Consider the following 23546-nt stretch of genomic DNA (forward strand, 5'->3'; position numbering starts at 1 on the left):
GTGGAATTAAAAGGCAAAAAAATACATTTTAGTATCATATTTGGTCATTTTGTTCGGACTGAAGTTGGTTGAAAGGCGTTGTGTAAATTTAAATGGAATAAATGTGGTAAATATAAATTTAAAGGCATTTTAAAGGATTTATGTAAATACAGGTTGTTTATTCTTGCAGAGAAAAACAAAATAAAATCCATAAAAATTTTTTTTTTGCTGCAATAAAACACAAAAAGCTTTAAAATAAAATGTATTTCTGCATTGTTGTCTGTTCATCTCACAGCGGTCACATGAAGCGACACACACGTGTTTGTCATAAAAAACATCAACAAACTCCAGATTTTACATGATCATGACGTTTCCGATCAGGAGCTTTCTGATCCGGCGTCCTGATCAACTGTAAGCAGAAATGTCTGCATGTTGCAGAAATCTCCAGGATTCTTCTTTGCATTCAGAGGAAAAATACCTGCAGAGCAGCGACGTTCTCTGAGCTTCACAAGGGATTTTCTGACCCTTTTATGCAGAAATCCAGGAAACTAACCAGTTTTCTTATATTAAACATGTTTATATTCCATTCAATAAAACCACACAGTCAGTTTTTATTCATTTTCTGTCTTTACTGAGGTAAGTTATCTGTTATATTTTCATGAAAGAGCATGAATGTGAGTTAACTTCATTCCCATGGAGGCGTGAAACAAACCTTTCTGGCTGTGAATAAAGACGGACGAGCTTCTGATTTCTGTCTGAACAGAAGCAAAAAAAACCCATTTTCAGTCAGTTTGTAAAACGACTCGCAGTTTGACCATCTGTCGCTGGAAACTCTGCATGTATTTTTTTATTGCTGCCACTAAATAAATAAAACCAGCTGAGGAATCGAAAGGTTTTCCTGCATTGTTTCAGATAAATTACACGTTTTATTCAGATCTTCACTTGAAATAAATAACTTTGTGAAATATGAACCAAATATTACGTCATTACAGCTGCAACAAGTGTCAACTGTTTGTTTGGATATATGTCAGATATTTGGGAAAATGTTTTATAACATGAACTCTAATTTATTCATTCATTCATTGCATAAATGCATCAATTAAATTAACAGATACATACAGTAATGTTTAATTAACCCCTTAATGCCTGAAATATCAGTAAAAGCTAAATAAAACAGGAAAAGTGACAAAAATTACATTTTTCAAATTTAGGTGTATAAATAAAAGTTAAATTAAAAGTAGCAAATATAAAAGCAAAAGAAAAAGAAAGAAATTGAACAAATATTTAAAATGAATCAAATACTAACATTTAAATAAGTAAAATAAAATGTAAAAATAAAAGAAAAATAAAACAGGAAGAAATGTATTAAAAATGCTTTTGAATAAATGAATAAAAATTCATTTTAAATAATGTTTAAACACATTTTTTAATGACTAAAATTAAAATAAATAGGAAATAAAATTAAAAAGAATAAAAACACTTGCATCAAAAATGCATCAATAAAACTTAATTTATAAAATTAAAATAAAAGTGAACAAAATGGGTTAACAAAAAAATATAATAAATCAACTTATTAAATAAAAAAAAGTGAAAATTTAAAATCTAAAATTCATATAAAAATGCAAAAATAATACAAAATAGATAAAAACAAATAAACATAAAAATACCAGAAGAGGTTTGATGCAAATGTGACATCAGGCATCGAGGGGTTAATTTCATGTTTTTAATTCAACATTTATAAAATAATTATTTTTATTATTAGCATGTCGGACGTTTCTTCTGCCCTTTTCTGGGAAAATAAAACAAGCAAAACATTTTAAACTTGAGAGAATTTTATTACTGAACAAACATGTTTGACTAAATGAAGCAGAAAAATCGTTTATTATGAGGAAAATTCATCAGGAGGAAAACCGGATTCCCTTTAGATTCATCCTGCCTGAACTCTTCATCATGTCTGATGATGTCACTCAGGAGAAGCTGCTTTAAAACACACACACACACACACACACACACAGCGTCTTCCTGGAGGAGAATGAAGATAAAGTGCAGCTACAGTTAAACGCCGCAGCGTCTCCCAGCTGAAAGCAGAAGCAGCTCGTAGTTTCTCCTAACGATGCATAAAAACACGTTTGGTGTTGAAGCTGCAGGACAGACGGCGGACGGTTTCCCGTGGTTAGATTTTAACCCGGAGTTTCCTGGAGGTCGGTGTTTAGAAGCAGCAGCTGAAGGTTCGTGCCGTGCGGAGGAGGAAACAGGGAAGCTGGAAATAAACACGAACTACAAGTCGCTTCGGTCAGAAAGGGCACCATGAAGAGGATACAGCCATGCATTGGTCTCCACGGCAACGACCGGGATGTGGAGACGTAACTGGACGAACCGATGATCACATGTTCCTGGCGGACACGCCTCTGCAGCATTACGTGGACATGGCGGACAGGGACCGGCACACTGAGGTGGTGGTCCAGGACCAGAGGGTGGGCTGTGATCACGCTCCTCCGCCTCGCCAGGTGTGGCATGAGCTGCTTCAGGTGCGTTACAGACAGAAGCATCACCTTCACCGCTGCTGGAGGACCCATCATCATCCTCAGAGGGGGAAACTGCGAAAAGCGTTGTGATGTGTTGCTGCTCCGCCTCGTCGTCGCTGTCCTGCCAGCTGTGTCGCTGCAGATTCACGCCTCTGCCATGTGGCAGCGGAACCTGCGACAGCTTCACGTCTCCTCCTGAAGTCCGTCGTAGTGTGTGTAATAACGCCGTCACGTCCTGCAGCTTCTGAGAGCGTGTTTTATTCCTAAAATCACACAGAAGCGTCATGGTGGGACCTGATTTTGCTCGTATTAATGCAGGTTTGTTCAGACTGAAAAGGAAACGACGGGAGAGACGATGACATGACCGACGTCTTTTCCGACCTAACGAGGCTTCTCTGCAGCTTGGAAACAACAGTTTTCATCATTTCCACATAGATTTCTTCTTCATCAAGCTGGAATGACGTCATAGTTCCTGATGATCCAACTGCAGACGCCTTATTTAAATAAGACTTTTTTATGGATAATTTGGGACTTTTCTGCCTTTCAGCTCCATTTTTGTGTCATTTTAGGTCAAAATCTGCCATAAAAACATCAAACATGAATTTTTGTTTCCATGTATTTTTGCTCAGATCTCCTTTTAAACATCTTTCCTTAATAAAACTATGACATATGTTGTTGTATGATTTTAACCCTTTAAAGCCAACATGATGTCACTGTTTTATGTCAATAAAATGAGTAATTTTATATATAATAAATGTTACAGGGATGAACATGTTATTTAAGTTTTTACCAATTTTAAAAAGAAAAACTGCTTCACAGATGTCTTTATCCATCCATCCATCTTCATGCTGCTTATCCGGGGTCGGGTCGCGGGGGCAGCAGCCTCAACAGGGAAGCCCAGACTTCCCTCTCCCCAGCCACATTTGCCAACTCTGCGGGGGGGATCCCGAGGCGTTCCCAGGCCAGCCGAGAGATGTAATCCCTCCAGCGTGTCCTGGGTCTTCCCCGGGGTCTCCTCCCAGAGGGACGTGCCTGGAACACCTCACCAGGGAGGTCCAGGAGGCATCCTGACCAGATGCCCGAGCCACCTCAACTGGTTCCTCTCGATGCGGAGGAGCAGCGGCTCTACTCTGATCTCCTCCCGGATGACCGAGCTCCTCACCCTATCTCTAAGGGAGAGCCCGGCCACCCTGCAGAGGAAACCCATTTCAGCCGCCTGTATACGAGATCTCCTTCTTTCGGTCACGACCCACAGCTCATGACCATAGGTGAGGGTAGGAATGTAGATCGGCTGGTAAATCGAGAGCTTCACCAGATCTGTTGACAATATTTTTCTTTTCATAAAAACAGTGACATCATGTGAATAAACAGTTTTTTAAATAGTTAAAATAATTTGAACAACAACATATTTGGTATCGTTATTGGGACTGAAGTTGACTGAAAGATCAGAGTGAATAAATGGGAGAAATGGGATTTTTTTTGTCCTCTAATGACTCAAAAGGGAAATAAAAAGAAACTCAGGAGTTATCCGATGAAAAAACAGAATATTTCTTAATTTAATTTTTTTTAAAAAGGAATAAAATATTGAAAATAGAGGAACTTGGGGATGTTTTCTGCGAGTGAGCTGAACGAAAGTCAACTTCCAACCTGATTATTTTCATTTAGCAGCGTTAAACACCTGAACGTCGCCTCAGACGGCACGTTTTCTGTTCCTATGCAGATAAATAAACTCGTGATTTTATGCAACATTTCTGCAGAAGCCTCAAGCAGCTGCTCCGATGGACCACCGGGATGAAACCACAGGAGGGGTTAAAAATAATCTCTCCACTCTTTCTGCTTCAACAAAGTGAAAAGATCATTTTTGTGACTTATGCATACGTCAGTCGTGCACGTTTGTATCGACCGGAGGAGGTCGGATAGCCGGGACGTCCACAATCTGCACTTCAGCAGAGCAGAGAGTTGAAGAGGAGAAAAGTCACATTTTCATGGTTTTACTGTGAAGAAAGCAGCGATCTGATGAGTTTTATCCACCAGTAAAAACCAGTCAGACCAGTAGATGTCCAGTCTGTTCCTGTGTAAGGGATTAAGTAGGACGTTTTTCTTTCTGTTTGGATGTTTTATAGCAGCGGAAGATCATGACTCGGTATTTCCTTCAGTCCAGATCAGAGGAACAGAAACTTGTTGACATCAGACGGACGAGCTGCAGGTCTCTGACGTCCCGCTGAGGTTTGGAGAGCAAGGTGGGCTGCTGTAGCCTGCTAAACTGGGATTTTAAAGGACTAAACTGGGATTTTAAACCGCTAAACTGGGATTTTAAAGCACTAAACTGGGATTTTAAAGGACTAAACTGGGATTTTAAACCGCTAAACTGGGATTTTAAACCGCTAAACTGGGATTTTAAACTGCTAAACTGGGATTTTAAAGCACTAAACTTGGATTTTAAACCGTTAAACTGGGATTTTAAATTGCTAAACTGAGATTTTAAATCGCTAAACTGGGATTTTAAAGGACTAAACTTGGATTTTAAACTGCTAAACTGGGATTTTAAAGGACTAAACTGGGATTTTAAATTGGTAAACTGGGATTTTAAATCGCTAAACTGGGATTTTAAGATGCTAAACAGATTTTAAAGGCGTCCTTTGCAGGTTAGAAGAACTTTTGGAGATCTGTAATACTGTCCTCTTCTTCAGCTTCGGTAAATCAGCTTCTACGTGAAAACATTTCACCAGAGTTTAAAAAATAATTTGCATTGAAGCAGAAACTGCGTCCAAGCTCTTCTGACCAGCTCTGGTAGAGACGAGCGTGCACGAGTGGCGTATCTGCAGATCATGTTAAAGCCTGACTTCTCTCTGGACCCTCAGCAACGTTCTCCGTCCTTCTCGCTGTAAACAGCTCTGTTCTGCACGCGTACAAACAAAAACACTTCCTGGTTCGTTCAGAGCTCCACCGTCCCTCCGAACACAAACTCTCCTGCGGCGTCCTCTTCTTTCCGAGCGCCTGAAGCAGACGATGTTTCAGCTGCAGCGAGTCTCTAGCGGTGGTTTGGTGTGTGTTGGGGCGATGAGCGTGGTTGAAAGTTCGCTGCAGAGACTACAGGTGCTGCAAGGCCTCCTGCGCTTGTTCCGTGTACACGTCGTCTTTCCCCGCCCATGAGCTGAAGCTGGCGTCCCGCTGCGAGCCGCGCTGCTTGTCCCGCGAGAAGAAACTAAACCTGGAGAGGACAGAGAGGAGGTCAGGATGATGTCACGTCAGGGCTGCTGTGACATCAGCGACACGTAAAGCAGAGTTAGGTGGATTTTACTGGAACGTCTGCTGGAAACGACTTGTCTGATTTTCACTGGAATGAAAAAGTTTGCTCAGTTTGAATCTGAAACCAGCAGCAAGACCTGGAATCAGAGGCGGACCTAGACGGAGGCGGTGTGGCGGTGGGAGACTGGGTCCTGATGTGGTGGTCGGGGGACCACAAGGGTCTGTTTTCAGGGGGCTTAGCTATCCGTTACTCGATGTAGAAAACTGAGCAATACCACCAGAAATCACAGGGGCAGTGTTGAGTTGTATAACTGACACGCAAACAGCAAAAGGAACAAGCCAGAGAAGAAGAAGAGACAGAAACTGCCAAATAAAAAGCACCAGAAGAAGACTTTGAGGCTGAGAACAGCAAAAGAAAACAACATTTTTTTTCTTCTACTGGTGTGTTTGGATGATGTTGGTAGCATCTATATACTGTATATAAAAAGATGGGCGGAGCCTCCGTGACGTCACCTGTAGGTTTCTGAAGAGCTGAATTGAAGCTCGGTGAGCGGTTCCTACCATCACCATCTTGGCAGGAGCATGCATGTCGTCTCACCCGGAAAATACAAATACGGGCAAAGAGGTGGAGCTGAGAGGGGTACACATATATATATATATATATATATATATATATATATAAAAAAAAAAAAAAAATATATATATATATATATATATATATATACACACACACATAAGTCACGTTAAGCGGCTAAAAACCACGGTTGTTCTGTGTTCTACTTACTTGAAGCAGGAGATTAGGTACCTGTCAATCAAAAGGACACGCCCCTAAATATGCCAAACTTCAAGATTAAATTACTTTTAAACGGGCGAGTTCGAAAAAAATTTACTCCTCCCTCAGTTGTCATGAAGGTAAACCTGATCTATGGAAGTCTATGGGGATTCACTCTGTTTTGCAGCCCCTAGTGGATGAAGGGGGAACTGCAGTTTTATGCACTTCTGCATTGGCTTCACTTTTAACCGTCCATCTTTCATATACGGTCTATGGTAGCATCACACCAGTGTCAGAATGAACGCTCAACACTGCCCCCTGGTGGATGAGCCGACTGAACAACGACAGCAATTCGTGGAAGTATGAGAGCAGAGAGGTATACATACATAAATAAACCTAAATAAAGCCCCATACAGTCGGGTATGTTATATTGTGTGCTTTTGTGATAAAACCGCCTGACACAACCAAACTAAACCGCACCATTTGTGGGTTTCCTTCGGGTGCAAATCCGTCAGAACATCGTCCAGAACGATTAGTGTGAAACTACTGGTGTCACTGCTGTTCAGTGGAAACGGGGTTTGTGGAGTTAAAATAGACCTGAAGATGTGTGTCTTTTTAAGACCCTGTTCATACAGACGACACTTTTATCAAGAAAGACTGAAAAGTATCCATCATGTCCCCCAGTTCAGCCACAAACATCCGTCTTTTAAATGTGCTGATGCCGTCAAATTCACACTAAGCACACGCTTCATGTCCAGTCCTGATAAATGGCTTGAATGATTTATGGACGTGTCGGATCTGAGCAGTGAAACACGTTTAATCAGCAACTCGGAGCTAAAATCTGAGTTATTGTGTGAGCTGCAGAAGTTTGACAGTGAGGGGAAAAGATAAGTCAGCATCCTACACGTCTATTCTGACTGGCTGATTCTTATGATCCGCCATCATGCCATTGGACGGCCACAATGAGACAGCCCCACAATCAGCCAATCAGAATACTACACAGGCGTAAGAAGACAGCCCACCCCGGCGCATGCGAGGGGGAGGAGGTGGTTAGCGGAGGCAGAGACGGACCGAAGCCAAACAAGTACAGAGTCATACGAGCGACATGAGACGTCTGATTGGCTGTAAAGTGGGGTCATCTGGGATCAAACCAGCTGCCACCATCGGCATGATGGCTGTGAAGATCCTGTCACACACAGAGAGGAGAGAGGGGGGAGACAGGGGGAGGCAGGGGGGAGACACGGACCACATCAACCTTTGACTTGTGTTTTACCCACAAAAAAAACACAAATCATATCAGAGTCTGTTCAGGCAGAAAACAGGCGGTTGATGAATGAAAAGCTCGCCAACGGCGTCAGGGACATCGCCGTGCTCGGAGACTCACATCAGCCACAACATTAAACCACTGACTGCTCGCTGAGGCGTGATCAACATCTGCTTTAGACACGTGACTTATTTTACGTTTATTTTGACTCAATTCCATGTCACTTTTATCACTTTAAGGTCCGCTGTGAAGACTTACTGACATCTAGTGGTGAAGATGGGTATTGCAGGCTGTGAATGTACGGTGGCCATCAGAGGCCAAAAAGTTTTCATGTGCGAGTTGATCCAGTGTCCTCAGGTTCACTACAAATAACTAAACATATACTGTCTTCTTCTGTGGTGCTTGTAAGCGTTACCTGCAGCTCCTATCAAAGCCAGTGTTGCAGGTTTAAAGCTTCACAAACAGTTTGTCCATTAAGAGACACCGTAGTAAAACTGTGCTGCCATTTATATGTGGAGCTACAGCTTGTAGACAATTATTTTAGTAAAGTGAGACCAGGGGGGTATTTTGGGCTGTGTGGGTACTGACCAGGTCCCATGTGGAGGGTGGGCCATGTCGAACCACTGCTGAAACCCAGTCAGAACTCACTTGAAAGCCTTACAGGCAACACGGAGGGTCACTAAGGGTGGGAAAATCAAATCTCGAGATATTTTGTTTCACAATTTTAAAATCGATTTTCTTCGTTAAAAAATTGAATTTAAAAAAAAAATCCAATGTTTTTGTTATTTTTATTGTATTTATTGACCTTTGTACTTGTCTCCTTGGGCATTATAGCAGCAAAATGAAGTCTGGCCGCTGTGTTGTTTTTTAATCATTGAAATCAAGGAGAATGACAAGCAAAAAAAGTTGTGTACATTTCTTTTTGTTTTTAATCTCAAAAAAGATTCTCACAACTCTTCAATATAGCTGATTTTTGTAGATTAAAAACAAAATAATTTTTTTTATTCGTCATTTTACTTGATTTCAATGAGGAAAAAACAACACAGTAGCCAGACCATCATTCTGCTGCTATAATGCCCAAGAAGACAAGTAAAAAGTTCAATAAAAACAATAAAAATGGCAAAAACTTTATCATGAATCATTTCAATTTTTTGGGAGAAAAAAAAAAAAAAAAAATCGAATTTGAAATTGTGAAGCAAAAAATCCCGATTTTCGATTTTTCGATTCGATTTTCCCACCCCAAATAAATATATACAAACATACCAAATGTGATGTAAAACAACAAGCCATCCCAACTAATGCATAAAGACACAAACAAAAAGCTGTGAAATTCCATAAAAAAGATAAATTCATTTATTTTTCCATTTTAATTTGACCTCACATGACCTCAGTGGTTTTAATGTTGTGGCTGATACTCCACCTGGATTATTTATTTCAGTGTTTTCTGCTCTGAACAGGAGGAACTCTACATTAAAACATCACACATGTAGAGCGCAGGAACCTCCCACATGGTCTAAGAGACAGAAAGCTGGGCTAGAGGTCATTTTTCTTTTCTCCATATTCATCCGCTGTCAGACTGACACTAGACCCGCCATGTAAGGAGTCTGCAGAAATATGTTATTCTTGTGTTTTCTGCAGAACACATACTTGTCCGGTAGCGTTTTGTACTGCTGTGATTTTAGCGTGTCAGGACCGTGTGAGACAGCTCTGTCGGTCAGGAATTCAGCTCACTCCAGCCAGACAAACACAGGAAGTGGACCCTTCTTATCCACCAAGGCTGCTACTGATTCAGACAAAATGTGTGTGACATTTTCCAAGCTGTGTGTGTCTGCTGCACGGTCCAGGATTGAATCATGTGAAGCAGACAGAAAGCAGATGGTATCAGGACACATTACCGCTGCTGGACAGACAACACGGGAGGTAAAACACGTCAACATGCAGCGAAAACAAGCAGCCTCTTCCCAGCACATGCAAAGCAATGGTTCCACAGCTCAAACTGGTGTGTGTGTATTTTATTAGCAGAGGCTGCAGGAGTGAGTGTGTTTGCAGGTTTGTGGTTTGGACATACAGGCGTTTGATTCCTGATTCCGGCTGGGCTGAAGAACGGGAACGTGTCCTCAGTTCAGGCGAGGGAGACGGAGTCGGAGTAGCGGTCTCATCCTCGGCTTCATCGCTGTGAAGAAACACACGGCGGCGGTCATCAACAGCATCCTGACGCCGATTTAGGAAAATTCAAGCAGTTTTTTGATCATGTTTGTTTGTTTTGACCATCCTGTAGAAGCTGGAGTATCTTCCCCAGTCAGCCTGCAGGCGTGACGTTTCCACGGAAACGTGACGTTTCCACGGAAACGTGATGTTTTCAGCCTCAGCTGTCAGATTCTGAGGCTAAAATGATGTAAAATGAATGTATGAACAGATAAAGCAGCATAAAGAGCAACCAGAAGTTTGTAGAAATAACACACATAGATCAGCAGTGACCAAGCCTTTTTCATCTGCACATCATTCCCTCACGTCTGAAACACACACACACACACACACACACACACACACACACACACACACACACTGTTTCCATGTTTTGCTAAATGTGAGACTTGATGCTGGCGACATGTTTATGTTAATCTGAAGTTATGTCATGATTGGTGAACATGGATGTCGGGGAAGAAGTCGGTAATAATCACATGGAGCGGATTCTCTTCAGATGGAAGCATTTCATCACATTTGCAGGAATTTTGCTTTTGATTGTTTTGGTAAAAAACTCTGAAAACGTCCATCAGTCAAGGCCCAAGGAAGACGGTACTTGCTTTAATGGAGAAAATGCTCGATTTTCCTCACACATCCATCTCTGTTGCTGTTTAACTGTTTATAACCTGAGGGATCCACCAGACGGCGCTACTGAGCTCAGGATGTACAGAAGCAACTTTTAGATGTGTGTTAGCATAGACATCATATATACGTAGACGCCACATAGCATCATGCTGCCTATTCGAGCTAACGTCTCAACGCGCCGCCATCTTGGATGGGTCTCCATGCGCCTCCAATGCATTTATCTGTAAGGTGTAGGTCCAACCACAACAATAACTTCACCAATTCTTACCTGATTTTCTCACAGTTTGGTTTCTAAAGGACAGAGATACTGTTAAAACATTAAAAACAACGTGCTTTTATGCTAATATATTTTTATAATGCTATTTAACTTAGACATAAGATAGCTACAATATAAATAAATGTATAAATAAATTTGATACTAACCTGTTTGATTGTTTATTGATGCATTTGGATTCATCTATCTATTTTATCTGGTAAATAAATTATGATTCAACCTTGTGAAATGTAATTCCACACAATCTGCTTTCAATATTTCACCGGTTATTGCAACCGTATGCTGAACAAAATACGCGAATAGTTGCTGCTTTCTCTTGACTACGGTTGACTCTTTCTATTTACATTTATTAATTTATTAATATAGAAATACAGTTGTATAAAGTCTGAAAATAAAATTTGTATCAAAAAACTCGGAGAACGTAAACCTCCACCAAGGTCTTTAAAAAGTTCCTGGATCCAAACGGTGATCCGGATAACCACCATTAAATCAGTTCTTCCTTTTCACATTTCCAACAAGTCCTGAAAATTTTATGAAAATCCTTCTATAACTTTTTAAGTTATTTTGAACACAAACAGACAAACGGATAAAGCCGGTAAAAACATAACCTCCTTGGTGGAGGTAATTATGCTAACATGTAAAACTCTCTTTGTGAAATATTAATATATTTTTCCATAAACACCTCATAGGAGTAAAATTTATCATTTGCATTTAGTAGATTATTTACTGTGTTAACATTATTTATAAACTAGTTATGTAGAAAAGTGTTTTGTTTGTGTGTAATATATCCAGAAAACAGTTATGTGGGGAAACTACGTTGATTCTGCAAGACCCATCCAATGTGGTGATGACGCTGGTTCACTCTGCAGTGATACGATATGATGTCTATGTGTGTTCGTATTTCATTTAAAGTGGAACTATTCTGTGCATTTCAGGCTAATTTATTTTTATTTCTGAGCCCAGAAGGACTGGGATTGATGGAGTTATTGTCACAAATCCCTTTATTTACTTCAGACCGACCCTCTCCGTAGGCTGTCAGATCAGCCTGCGGGCAAAACGAGTGGATTGAGACTCTTCCGCATTAAGCCCCGCCTCCCGCCACTGCACTACATCGGGAGCGCGCACCGCACCTGCTTTCGCCATCATTGTAACGTCTCATAAACAGAAGGATTAGGCTAATATGAACTCAATAAAAAAAAAACAAAATACAATGTCAACACATAGCATACAGCCCTACATGTTGGAACCTGAATCAGACCCTGAGAACGAAGTGGAAAACAGCAACCCACAGCAACGAATGCAGCAGGATGTCTCTCTTTGGTAAACTCACCAGCCATCGTTGGAAATAACTTTATCCCACGTTTTCCACCCGCCTGATGTATTTGTACATGCCCTTGTTAACCAGTAGAAGGTAACCAATCACCGAACCTTATCCCCCGGGACGTCACAAGGATTTCCACGTAGAAAAAACTCTCTAAAACCACGCGTTTTTCGTCGCCATGGAAACCGAACAGAGAGCGTGCTGCAACTCAAACTCAAACTCAAACATAAAAAACAGTGCCGTTCACATGTCTGATGACGATTCAACACTGTAACACTGTAGAAAGCTCAGAAAACTCCAAATACCATCATAGCACCCCTTTAAAATCAAAAGCTGCAGGATTACAGGTGGATTTTTCAACCCCTAAATGAAAAAAGTAGAAGAAAATATTCACACTTGTCCCTAAACATCCTCCAGAGGTCACTTCTGTGTAGTTTCTAAAGATAACAGACGAGCGGATAAATGTGGCCTCTTCCAGGACACAAACCCATGAAAGAGAGCAAACATGACCAGACGATCCGCAAAGCAAAACAATAACCATAAAACAATCCCCGCTGTTATGATCTAACATTTAGTACCTTTTGTAGTACGCTAGCTCCTCCTGCAGCAGGAACACTTTGGCCTTCAGCTCATTCCTCTCATGGAGGACATCCCTCAGCTCCTGCAGGGTGAAGCGAGGCCTGTTGGGGTCCTTCAGGTCGGGGCCGCCCGGCTCCTCCTCACACAGGGCCTCCTACCGAGAGACGAACACATCACAGAGTCAACGAAACCAGACAAAACCGCACGGAAGGAAGCGGGAGGAACTGAGGATACCTTGGTGAAATATTGGAACACAGCAGGCATGTCTTCATCACACATCGCCTCCTGGTGGCAAAACTTTCAGTCAGACACCGGCCCTTTTGTTCCAATACGTTCGCTTCAGTTCACCTTCCATCTCACCTGATTTCACGCAGCAGTGGGTCAAAGAAACACACCTGACACGCGTGCAGCCCACTCATGCACTGAGGAAAACACAAAGTACTCCACAAGTGCGTCCAAGTTCAACTGAAACCTGTTTATGGACGAGGTTTTTAACGCTCAGCTTGCAGTCGACGCAGCTTGTGATATAAAACCAGAGACGTTCCAGGATCTAGAGGCGAGCTGCTGTTTTTACATCGGACATCAGCGACTGGTTACGAGAGTCAAACTACTGTTTGAGTAGAGAACATAGACTGTAAACAGAAAGATGGGCGGAGCCTCCGTGACGTCACCCGTAGGTTTCTGAAGAGCTGAATTGAAGCTCGGTGGGCGGCTACTACCGTCGCCATCTTGGCAGGGGCATGCGTGTCGTCTCGCCCGGAAAATACAAATGTGGGCAAAGAGGTGGAGCTGAGAGGGGGGCTGTGAGCGTCATGGTGAAGGACTGGCATCGAGCGAACTCCGAGCTTTCTGTAGCTAAGAGCTAACCTGGAAATAACGGGAGCTAACCATCTAACGGAGGTAAGCGGGCTAAAGCTAAATCACATTGTTAACCAGCTAAAAACCACGGTTGTTCTACGTTCTTCTGACTTGAAGCGGGAGATCGGGTACCTGTCAATCAAAAGGACACGCCCATAAATATGCCGTATTTCGAGATTAAATTACTTTTAAACGGGCGAGTTAAAAAAAATTCATTGCCCCCACAGTTGTCATGAAGGTAAACCTGACCTATTAAACCTAAAATGGATTTTTGAACCAAAAACCAATGGGGTCATCTATCTTATAAATGATTTCATCTTTGAATTCTGCATAATAAGGGGCGTGTCCTTTTGATTGACAGCTACCTGAAATCCCACTGCATGAAGGCAGAGTGCAGTACAACCAGCATCACTTAGCTTTAGCACATCTACCTAGTTAGCTGGTTAGCTACTGTTAGCTCTGGGTTAGCTCTGAGCTAAAGACAAGTTGGAGTTTGATGGATGTCAATCATCTGCCCCCATGATCACAGCCCCCCCCCCCCCCCCCCCCCCCCCCCCCCGCCCCTCTCTCAGCCACACCTCTTTGCACATTTTTGTATTTTCCAATAGCGACGGTTAGCATCACCGACAGAACTTCAGTTCTGCTCCTCAGAAACGTATGGATGACATCACAGAGGCTCCGCCCCCTTTTTTTACATACTGTGTCCGTTGACACAAAATGAAAGGTGCATGTAAGTACGAGGACGGCGATGTATGAAAACGTTTGAAACGTACATCCACATTTACGTATACGATACAGCAAAAATGGACTTTAAGTTGCCATGGTGACCAGCGCCGTCATAGGGAAAAAATTCTGTTTTCTGTGGTCACGTAAACCTGCGGAACACGTTTGCCGACGACGTTTTACAGAAAACTCACAGATATGACGCTGGGAGCTCACCGTCTTCACTGGTACCCAGTATCTGTTTGGATCTTTTACAAACGCCACCTTTACAGACTTCCTCGCTGGATTATACTCACAGACACGACCAGGAGTTAATCTCCGCATGGAAACTCCTTCTAGGTCTGTAGGTATTAGTTAGGGCTGTGAATTGGACGTTTTCATGAAGGGAGATGAAAGTGTGGAATTCACAGCTTTTCCTGCTCAGATTCAGTTGAGCTCAGACGGAGCTTCTGTCTGCATGAAAGCAGCTGAAGCTACGTTCACGCTCCAGGCTGTAGTGACTTCAGTCCGGTGTTTGAGCCCCTATGCAACATGTAACCGATCTTCTCTTAACAGTCTGAACGACACAGATCTGATATTTTCTGATGCGACCCAGGCCGCTTGGATATGTGGTCCTAAATCCGATATGTATCTGATCTTTTGCCATGCGACTTCAGTCTGAACGTTGAGGTCGCATTAATCCGACACGCGACAAACGTCATTATTCTGCGTCTGTTGTTTATGAACTCTTTATCGGTAAATGTGCTCACATCACTCTCCCACCGATCCTGACTGCGACTCTGTACCCAAACGTTTCTCTCTACAGTTGTTGCTGCCACAGCTCCACAAAAGGCCTCGACCAAAACTTTTACTTTCCTCTTCCGTAAACGTCTCCTTAAAACGAACCCATTCACAATGTTGTGGCTACGGCTGGACAAAACTTTTAAAATAGCAAATGCTCTGCTGCCGTCCATGTTTACGTCTACAAACACAAAGATGTCACACGCTCACTGCACGTCGCCGTGTCTTCTACGCATGCAGGACGCTTCTGGTGCGTGTGAGGTTCATACAGGAGATCACATACAAGTCCCATTTGATCGGAAATGTGAACGGACTTTCCAAAAATTCAGATTTCACAAAAACATCCGATATGAGCAGCAAGCCCTGCAGTCTGAACGTAGCCTAAGATGACGAACAAAACTCATCTGATGGTTTCATTTCATTTGGACTTTAAAATCGGTGTGAAGGACAAGGAGCAGAACTTTCTGCCATTCTGTTAGTTTTCAGGCCGCCATGCAGAACCAGGCCGGCGCCGGGTGTCGCGGTTAGTCCGCCATCTCTGCAAACCGATTCTTCAGTTAGTCTCACATCACGCTGCTCGGCGAGCTCAGACGTCTGCATTACCCAAAGCAGAACCGCCTCGTCCTCCTCGTGTCCCTCTGGACTGAGGGAGCGGGACGGGGGCCGCAGGGCGGGATCGAACCCAATCTGCTCGCAGAGGTCGGGTCGGTCCTTCCAGCCCTCGGCCCCCGACGGCACCGCTGCAGCTTCCCCACGCTTCTGGATGGAAAACACTTTTATTAAAGCTTGAACAGAACCTGGACAAGAACCTGGACCACAGAACCTGGACCAGAACCCGGACCAGAACCTGGACCAGAACCCACCTCACTGAACCACCAGACCTGGACCAGGCCCGGGACCAGAACTGAGCTCAGTGAACCAGGGTGAAAGCTGATTGGACGTGTCATCTGGACCTCATCAGTTCTGACCCCCCAGAGGCAAATCTTGTCCATCGACACTCCTCCTGTCCCGTCTTACCTCTGCAGGGGACGGGGGCAGATTCGGAGCCTCCTCGGGGTTCTGCGTGGGCGGCTCTCCGTGAAGCCGTTCCCGTAAGCGTGTGACTTCCTGCCGCAGGGCGCCGACTTCCTGCGCTCGTGCCTGAGCGCCGGCCTCCAGCTCCACCTTCTGCCCGATGAGCGCCTTCCCCTGAGCCTCTATCACCGAGATTTTGTGGCGAAGGTCGTGGTTGATCTTCATGAGGCGAGACTGCTGCTGCTGGAGCTGCCGAGTCGGAAGAGACGAGGAAGGACGAGTCAGGTGACGTGTCAGGTGACGTGTCAGGTGTCGTGTCAGGTGTCGTGTCAGGTGTCGTGTCAGGTGTCGTGTCAGGTGACGTGTCAGGTGACGTGTCAGGTGACGTGTCAGGTGACGTGTCAGGTGTCGTGTCAGGTGTCGTGTCAGGTGACGTGTCAGGTGACGTGTCAGGTGACGTGTCAGGTGACGTGTCAGGTGACGTGTCAGGTGTCGTCTCAGGTGACGTGTCAGGTGACGTGTCAGGTGTCGTGTCAGGTGACGTGTCAGGTGACGTGTCAGGTGTCGTGTCAGGTGTCGTGTCAGGTGACGTGTCAGGTGACGTGTCAGGTGACGTGTCAGGTGTCGTGTCAGGTGACGTGTCAGGTGACGTGTCAGGTGACGTGTCAGGTGACGTGTCAGGTGTCGTCTCAGGTGACGTGTCAGGTGACGTGTCAGGTGTCGTGTCAGGTGTCGTGTCAGGTGTCGTGTCAGGTGACATCATGTGACGATGGATCCATGGACGCGCCGCGTGTCCTTACCGCCTCTATGTCCTCGTTCTTCAGCGTCAGCTCGCGGTCCTTGGCCCGGATCTCATCTCTCTGCTTGTCCACCACCTCCTTCAGCTTCAGCATCACCTGCTTCTCGATCTCCGTCATTCCTGGAGACCACAGATAGATGAAGCAGACGCTCTGAGTGTTTCCATTTAAAAAAAGCTTCATTTTAAACTCAGAAGTGGTTTATTTTCTTAACAATTAGCGTTTTAATCAGCTGAGAGGTCGTTTGTAGAGCAGGACATGAGCTCAGCGACTGATTCCTGCAGGTGTGCATGTGCACTGAGGCTGGTCTGTCCACAGTGGGTCCAGCTGACTGTGGACTCTGTGTGAAACCACAGAGAGACGAGACTGGCTCGCCGTCTCACAGAAAGCCTCCTTTGTTTGAGAGATGATGCACTAAACTGTGAGATACAGCTGTGCTCATATGTCTTCATCCCCTTTCATTAAAGAAAAGGCTGAATTTACAACAGTCACTCAAATAACTGGAGACTTAAAAAAGGAACAATAACTAAAAATTTGCAAAAAATTTAATTTAGTAATATAAGATACAGTTTTATTCATTTTATTCAGTTGAAGAAAGAAAAAAAAAAAAAAAAACCAAACCAATTGGTCCCGTACAAATTAGAGCAATTTTTATTTTGAACAGTGGGACAAAATACCTGTCAACAGGTGCAGAAGTCTGACTGAGAGGAACAGAAAACACCTGACTGGAGCGGAAACATTAAAGGATTGTTCCATTAAATAATAGTTTATGACTGATGTACATGTAATAAATTATCTTATTTGTTTGCTTTAAAAAATATATATATTTCTATTGAACCAGAATTAGAAAATAATGTAATGATTTTCATAAAATTTTTATTTATTATTACTTTAGTCAATTTCAGCTTATTTTACAGGCAGCTGTTTTTATCCTTCTTTAATGAAAGGGGATAAATAAATATGAGCACAACTGTAAGTGAAATAAACAAACTTTCTGTCCAATTATAACAGAAAAAATGACTATAATTTACACAAAACCTGTAAATAATGTTATAAGAGTGTGTGTCAGGGTTAGAAACGGTCAATTTAATTCATTTAAAAGTTTTTCAAGGAGAAATTTAAAGAACAGATAAATATCAGGATAGAAACAGGATTTGTATTTTTTTTTCTTTCAAAAACAGTGAAATCGAAATGAAAGTGCTCCATTTGCTGCTGTTTGGAGTAAAAACGGCCTGAAACTCGGGGAAGTTTCAGCTGTAAGTCAGCGCAGGGCTCCTGGTGGCTCGTACTGCCTGGGCATAGTTTGACACGTAGGCTGCTGGCGTTGACGCGAAGTCACGTGTCGCAAGCGCGAGTTCCAATATTGACTTAAACATTGGAAGAACTCATATAAACAGGAGTATAAATACGTGATCTGAGGTCGGCACGATGGCGGATAGTTGTGAGAAGCGTCTCTCAGAGCTCGTTTACAACGACCAGCATCTCTCTGATGTTTCCACAGCAACAAACCCTCCTGTCTTGGCAGCTGATTGGTTAACTTATGTATAAACACAGTCCAACCATAAGCGGAATGAACTTTTATTGTGAATTAAACAGGAATTAAAACTCCCATGTAAATGCACGGAACATGTGTTTTCACCATAGACTGTATATAAAAGATGTGCGGAGCCTACGTGACGTCACCCGTAGGTTTCTTAAGAGCTGAATTGAAGCTCGGTGGGCGGTTCCTACCGTCGCCATCTTAGCAGGGACATGAATGTCGTCTCGCCCAGAAAATACAAATATGGGCAAAGAGGTGGAGCTGAGAGGGGGGCTGTGAGTGTCATGGTGGATGATTGACATCAAGCGAACTCCGAGCTTTCTGTAGCTAAGAGCTAACCGAGCTAAACCGGAGATAACAGGAGCTAACCAGCTAACGGAGGTAAGCGGGCTAAAGCTAAGTCACGTTGTTAACCGGCTAAAAACCGCGGTTGTTCTACGTTCTTCTGACTTGAAGCGGGAGATTGGGTACCTGTCAATCAAAAGGACACGCCCCGAAATATGCCAAACTTTGAGATTAAATTACTTTCAAACGGGCGAGTTAGAAAAAAATTCACTCCCCCCCACAGTTGTCATGAAGGTAAACCTGACCTATTAAACCTAAAATGGATTTTTGAACCAGGCTGTAAACATGTTTATTTCTGCTGTAAACATGTTTATTTCTGCTGTAAACATGTTTATTTCTACTGTAAACATGTTTATTTCTGCTGTGAAGTTGGTCTTTTTAACATGGGAGTCTATGGGGATTTGCTCTGTTTTTCAGCCCCTAGTGGATGAAGGGGGAACTGTTTTATGTACTTCTACATAGGCTTCATTTTTAACCGCTGGAGGTTGCCGCTTGAGTCCAACCAGCAGATTGGCCTTTTCACCATTTCAGAGTCCAAGTTCTGTGTGCTGCCCCCTAGTGGCGACCAACGCTTTGGTCCCATCATTCTTCCAGTGTTTGCAGCGAGTATAAACACAGACGCAGCGCAACGTCGATGTGCACGCTCACGTAAGTATATCGCAGCCTTAAAAACCACAGAAGAAGACACAGAAACCTTTGTTTCATTCTTCTTTTGGTGTTTTTGGAGGGTTGTAAGAGCACCGCCCACTAGTGGATGACCTGCCATGACAATGTAAAAGATTCATAAACGCATGAGGACGACGACGTCCTCTGCCGACCCTTCCCGGGTTACGAGGAAGGCAATCGGAGCTGCATCTTCCTCACCTTCGTGTCTCTGCAGGTCTTCCTCGTTCATGGAGTCCTTAATGGACATGTTGGAGAGGAGGTTCTTGTTCTCCTCCTGCAGCTGAGCGATCTGGGAGAGCAGGTCCTGAGCTTCACCCCTCCACACATCCTCCACCCGCTCCAGCTCCTGGACACACATGCCAACAGATTGGGACTGAGGAAGAGGAGCGGTTCTTCAGCTCATTTTAAAACGGAGACATTTTACAGAAAATACATAGAAAGTGTCTGAGGCCAGTTTTAAGTCTCTGACTGCGTCCAGCCTGTCAGCTCGCAGCTAAAAATACTCACAAAACCAAGAACAAAGCTGCCGTTGAGTCATATTTGTTCTTATTTTAACCTTCAGGGAGGGAAGCATTAAAACAGCCACACCAGTTTGCAGGGGTTTAGTCCCAGTACAGACCAGTTTCACTGTGTTACACTGAAGAAGTTACCAGGAGGAGTTCATCTTCTGATTTGTTGACGAGAATGTTTGGAACGTTGTGATGAATGTAAACATGTAAATAACCTCAGATGAGACGGAGCTGCGAATGTAAAGAGCGATTATCGCCATGGCAACCCCGAGAAGCAGATCTCACGTTTAAACTAACAGAATTGACGAGCTATCGATTAGTGTCTATTTGATGGGCACCTCATTGACCTTTTAGAAATCCTAAATTTATTTTCTTGGAAGTGTCATATCTCCAGGATCTCTGAATATTTAACAATATTCCGCTCAGTAGACGCTGAAACATCAACATCATTATTTGTAATATAGCTGTATTTCCAATTTTATATTATTATTCAGTGTTTTTATTATTATTTTTTCTATTCAGCAGCTTATCACCGAAACAATCTCCTAGTCTGTGAATTGTTCAAACACAATGGCAATAAAAGTCTTTCTGATTCTGAAAGTATTTCCTGTGATTTAGATTTTATTTCAACTTATTGATGATTCTCTGACGGAGTTCAGAAGTGACGAAACACGACACATCTCTGTTGGAAAAACTGAATCTTTGGTGGATGCTGCTTCGATACCAAACCTTGACACCCTCACCGGTCGCTGCCCTGATGGTTGAAGAATCTTCCGGAGACTTCTTTTTCCTTTTTCTCCAGAACAACTTTTATGTTTTCTAAATATACTGAAGTCAATCAGTAAAAAAATTGAAATACATGGGGCTCCCTGTATGATCCTGGTCTCTACAGGAAGATGAGACATGTAACATTACTACATACGTGTCAGAATCAACATATATGTTACTGTCCCAGAGTAACTTCATCTAGAAGAAGCCAACTTTATTTATAAAGCACTTTGTAAAATAATTAAAACATAAAACAATAAAATGTAAAACCATAAAATATTTTTTAAAAAAAGAAAGAAAGCAGTAAAAACAATCCAGGCAATAAAAGCAAACTCATTCTGGTTAAAATCAGTGGAGAAGACAGTAGAAGATGTAAATAATGATCGGCTCTAAAGGAAAACCACCGAACTTTCAGTGGAAACCAGAAGATAGCAGGTCGAGGAACAATCCTGTTCTCACTCCTGAACTTTGCATGCTTGACTAGTTTTAGTTTTAATTTCTTTCTGCAAAAATCCTGAACGTTCACCATCTCAGCTCTGCAGACACCACGTCTGCATCATCCGTCATGAGATGCGGTTAATCAGTGTCCGACTGACTCAGATTGTCACGAGAATCTGACATTTTACAGCTCTGAGCCGTCTGACCAGGAGGCTGATTAAAATCCTCCTCCAGCGGGTCCACATCGTCATCTTAACTTTACATTGGTGGAAAATGACTGAAAATATTCATTTAAACCTCTCAGCACTGATTGTTTCTTACATTTAGGATGGGAATCTAGTTTGTTTTTTTGTGTGTGTGTGTGTCTTGCAGAACTCCCAAACCAAAGCTTTAATCTGCTGCTGAAATTGAGACATTTGACTATTTCTATATGGTCACATCTTGAATTTGATGGAAGCAAAACATATTTAAAAAGTTCAGCTCCATGTTTTTAGACTTTATAGCTTCCCGTCTTCTTTTAGCAAAAGCTTGCAAACATCTGGACCAGTTGCTGGACCACTGGGAGACAATGTCCCGTTCTGGTCTCACAGAGGATTAGTCTATGTCTCATGATGCTGCAGATGTTTATACTGGTGAGAGGTCTGGAGTGCAGCAGACCAGTTCTCCTGTCCCAGCATGCAGCTGTGATAGATGCAGGATGTGGTCCAGCATGGTCCTGCAGAAACCTGGTGTCTGGATGGGAGCGCTGATGGAGCTTTGCAGCAACTTCTTTTGTTCTTTTTAACACTATTTAAACATTTTATCCCAGTATCACTGTGTTTTTTAGGCTATTTTAGTGTATATAGTAGGTTTTCTGTTTCTTTATTGAACATTAAATCTTGTTAGTTTTTCTTGCCAGCAGTCACGTGGCAGCAGGTGTTTGTTTTCCTACCTGCCTGTGCTTCTTCTCCTTCTCCAGCCGGTCCAGCCTCTCCAGCCGCAGCCTGTCCAGCTCCAGCCGCAGCTCCTCGGTCTCCGGACTGATGCTGCTGCGGCTCACCATCACCTCCAGGATCTCCAGGACCCGGACCACTTTGGGCATCAGCCTGGACAGAGCCTCGCAGCCATACTGGTCTATGATCCGCTCGAACTCCTGGCCCACCACCGCGGCGATGTCATACACGTCCATGACTGTGAGGTCGGCCACATTCTTCTCCAGGGCCGACACCGAGTCCTCCATGTCGGGATGTTTGTCCCCCGGCGGGTCCGACGTTTCCTCCGCCGCAACAAACTTCCTTCCCCGGGTGGAACAAGTCCGATAAGTTCGGCTCTCCGGCTTCACCTTCACAGCTGTCGCCGAAATTCACCATAAAACATCACTAAATATTAAAACTATCGATTATCCATCGTTTTAGACAGAATTCAGCCTTTGTGTTGGTTTGTCTGCATAAAAAAAAGCCATGAATCCCATCTCTGTCCGGCCGGGGCGACCGGAACCGCGAAGCTGCCGCTTGTGTCAAAATAATGGTCAACCCTTCCGGGAAGAAAGTTTCACAAATAAAATACAAAAATAAAATATGCAAATAATTAAGTAAATAAAACTGATTTCTTTAATTTATATTAATAAAAAAAATGTCCAGGGCCGGATTAAAAGCGTACAGGCCCCAGGGCCCCCCTTCCTCATCACAACATTGTGAAAATTGTGAATGATACTCTGTGAAACCACATTTATAACATCTCTCAGCCAATGGTACCAATAGCAATACACAATTGGTAGTTTTTGTAACTATCTGGCTTTTATGTATATTTTGTTTCATTTCCAAACTGCTGGTGTTTGCTCTATGTGGGCCCTACGTGGAGCGTGGGCCCCTGGGCCTGTGCCCATAATTCCCGTTGGATAATCCGGCCTTGAAAATCCCATTTGTTCATGTCTTTTTGTGTTTTATTTTTTTAATTGGGAAATGTGGGTCTAATTTTATACTCTTTTTTTTTTTTTTTGCATGATTCATGAACAAGTCATCTTAATTTGTATCAGAACATATTTCTAATTTTACTGTGACTTTTAAATAACAATACAAATGACTGTATATCATAGCGTTGTAAGAAAGCATAACATGCTAAATTGTCATACCTTGATCTGTTATTATAAAAAGTTACAGAGAAGATGGTTTCTGACTTAAAGTATCATTCTTCTTATACATGGAGAAACTCGATATTTCTTCCCCAAAGTGTAAAACAGAAGTTCTGTTTATATAAATGTCAAAAGTTATTTATAGTTCCAGTCTTGTTATTTAAATCATTTTGGGTTCTGCGTGTCTTTCTAACAGTTTGAAAACT

The 23546-nt window shown here is 42.9% G+C and overlaps 1 protein-coding gene across 4 annotated transcripts; it reads right to left on the reverse strand.

Annotated features, from left to right (window-relative positions):
* Nucleotides 1-1799: 1799 nt before the first annotated feature.
* Nucleotides 1800-22694, reverse strand: rilpl1 (Rab interacting lysosomal protein-like 1; the record flags this gene model as incomplete). Of its 4 annotated transcripts, XM_079256159.1 has the most annotated exons (10): nt 22162-22694; nt 19714-19861; nt 16968-17086; nt 16171-16416; nt 15757-15912; nt 13027-13077; nt 12792-12946; nt 9858-9962; nt 7624-7711; nt 5624-5715 (listed from the first exon to the last, which is right to left on the reverse strand). In XM_079256159.1, the coding sequence occupies exons 1-10, from the start codon at nt 22447-22449 to the stop codon at nt 5710-5712; spliced, it is 1362 nt and encodes a 453-aa protein (XP_079112285.1). In that variant the 5' UTR covers nt 22450-22694. The 4 variants fall into 4 exon arrangements, with proteins under 4 accessions (XP_079112284.1, XP_079112287.1, XP_079112285.1 ...); XM_079256158.1 differs by lacking the exon at nt 7624-7711 and having other exon boundaries at nt 1800-5715; XM_079256160.1 differs by lacking the exon at nt 5624-5715 and having other exon boundaries at nt 7618-7711.
* Between the last annotated feature and the right edge of the window lie 852 nt (nt 22695-23546).

The sequence above is a fragment of the Telmatherina bonti genome, assembly GCF_933228915.1.
Source record: "Telmatherina bonti genome assembly, chromosome: 17".
Taxonomy (NCBI): Eukaryota; Metazoa; Chordata; class Actinopteri; order Atheriniformes; family Telmatherinidae; genus Telmatherina; species Telmatherina bonti.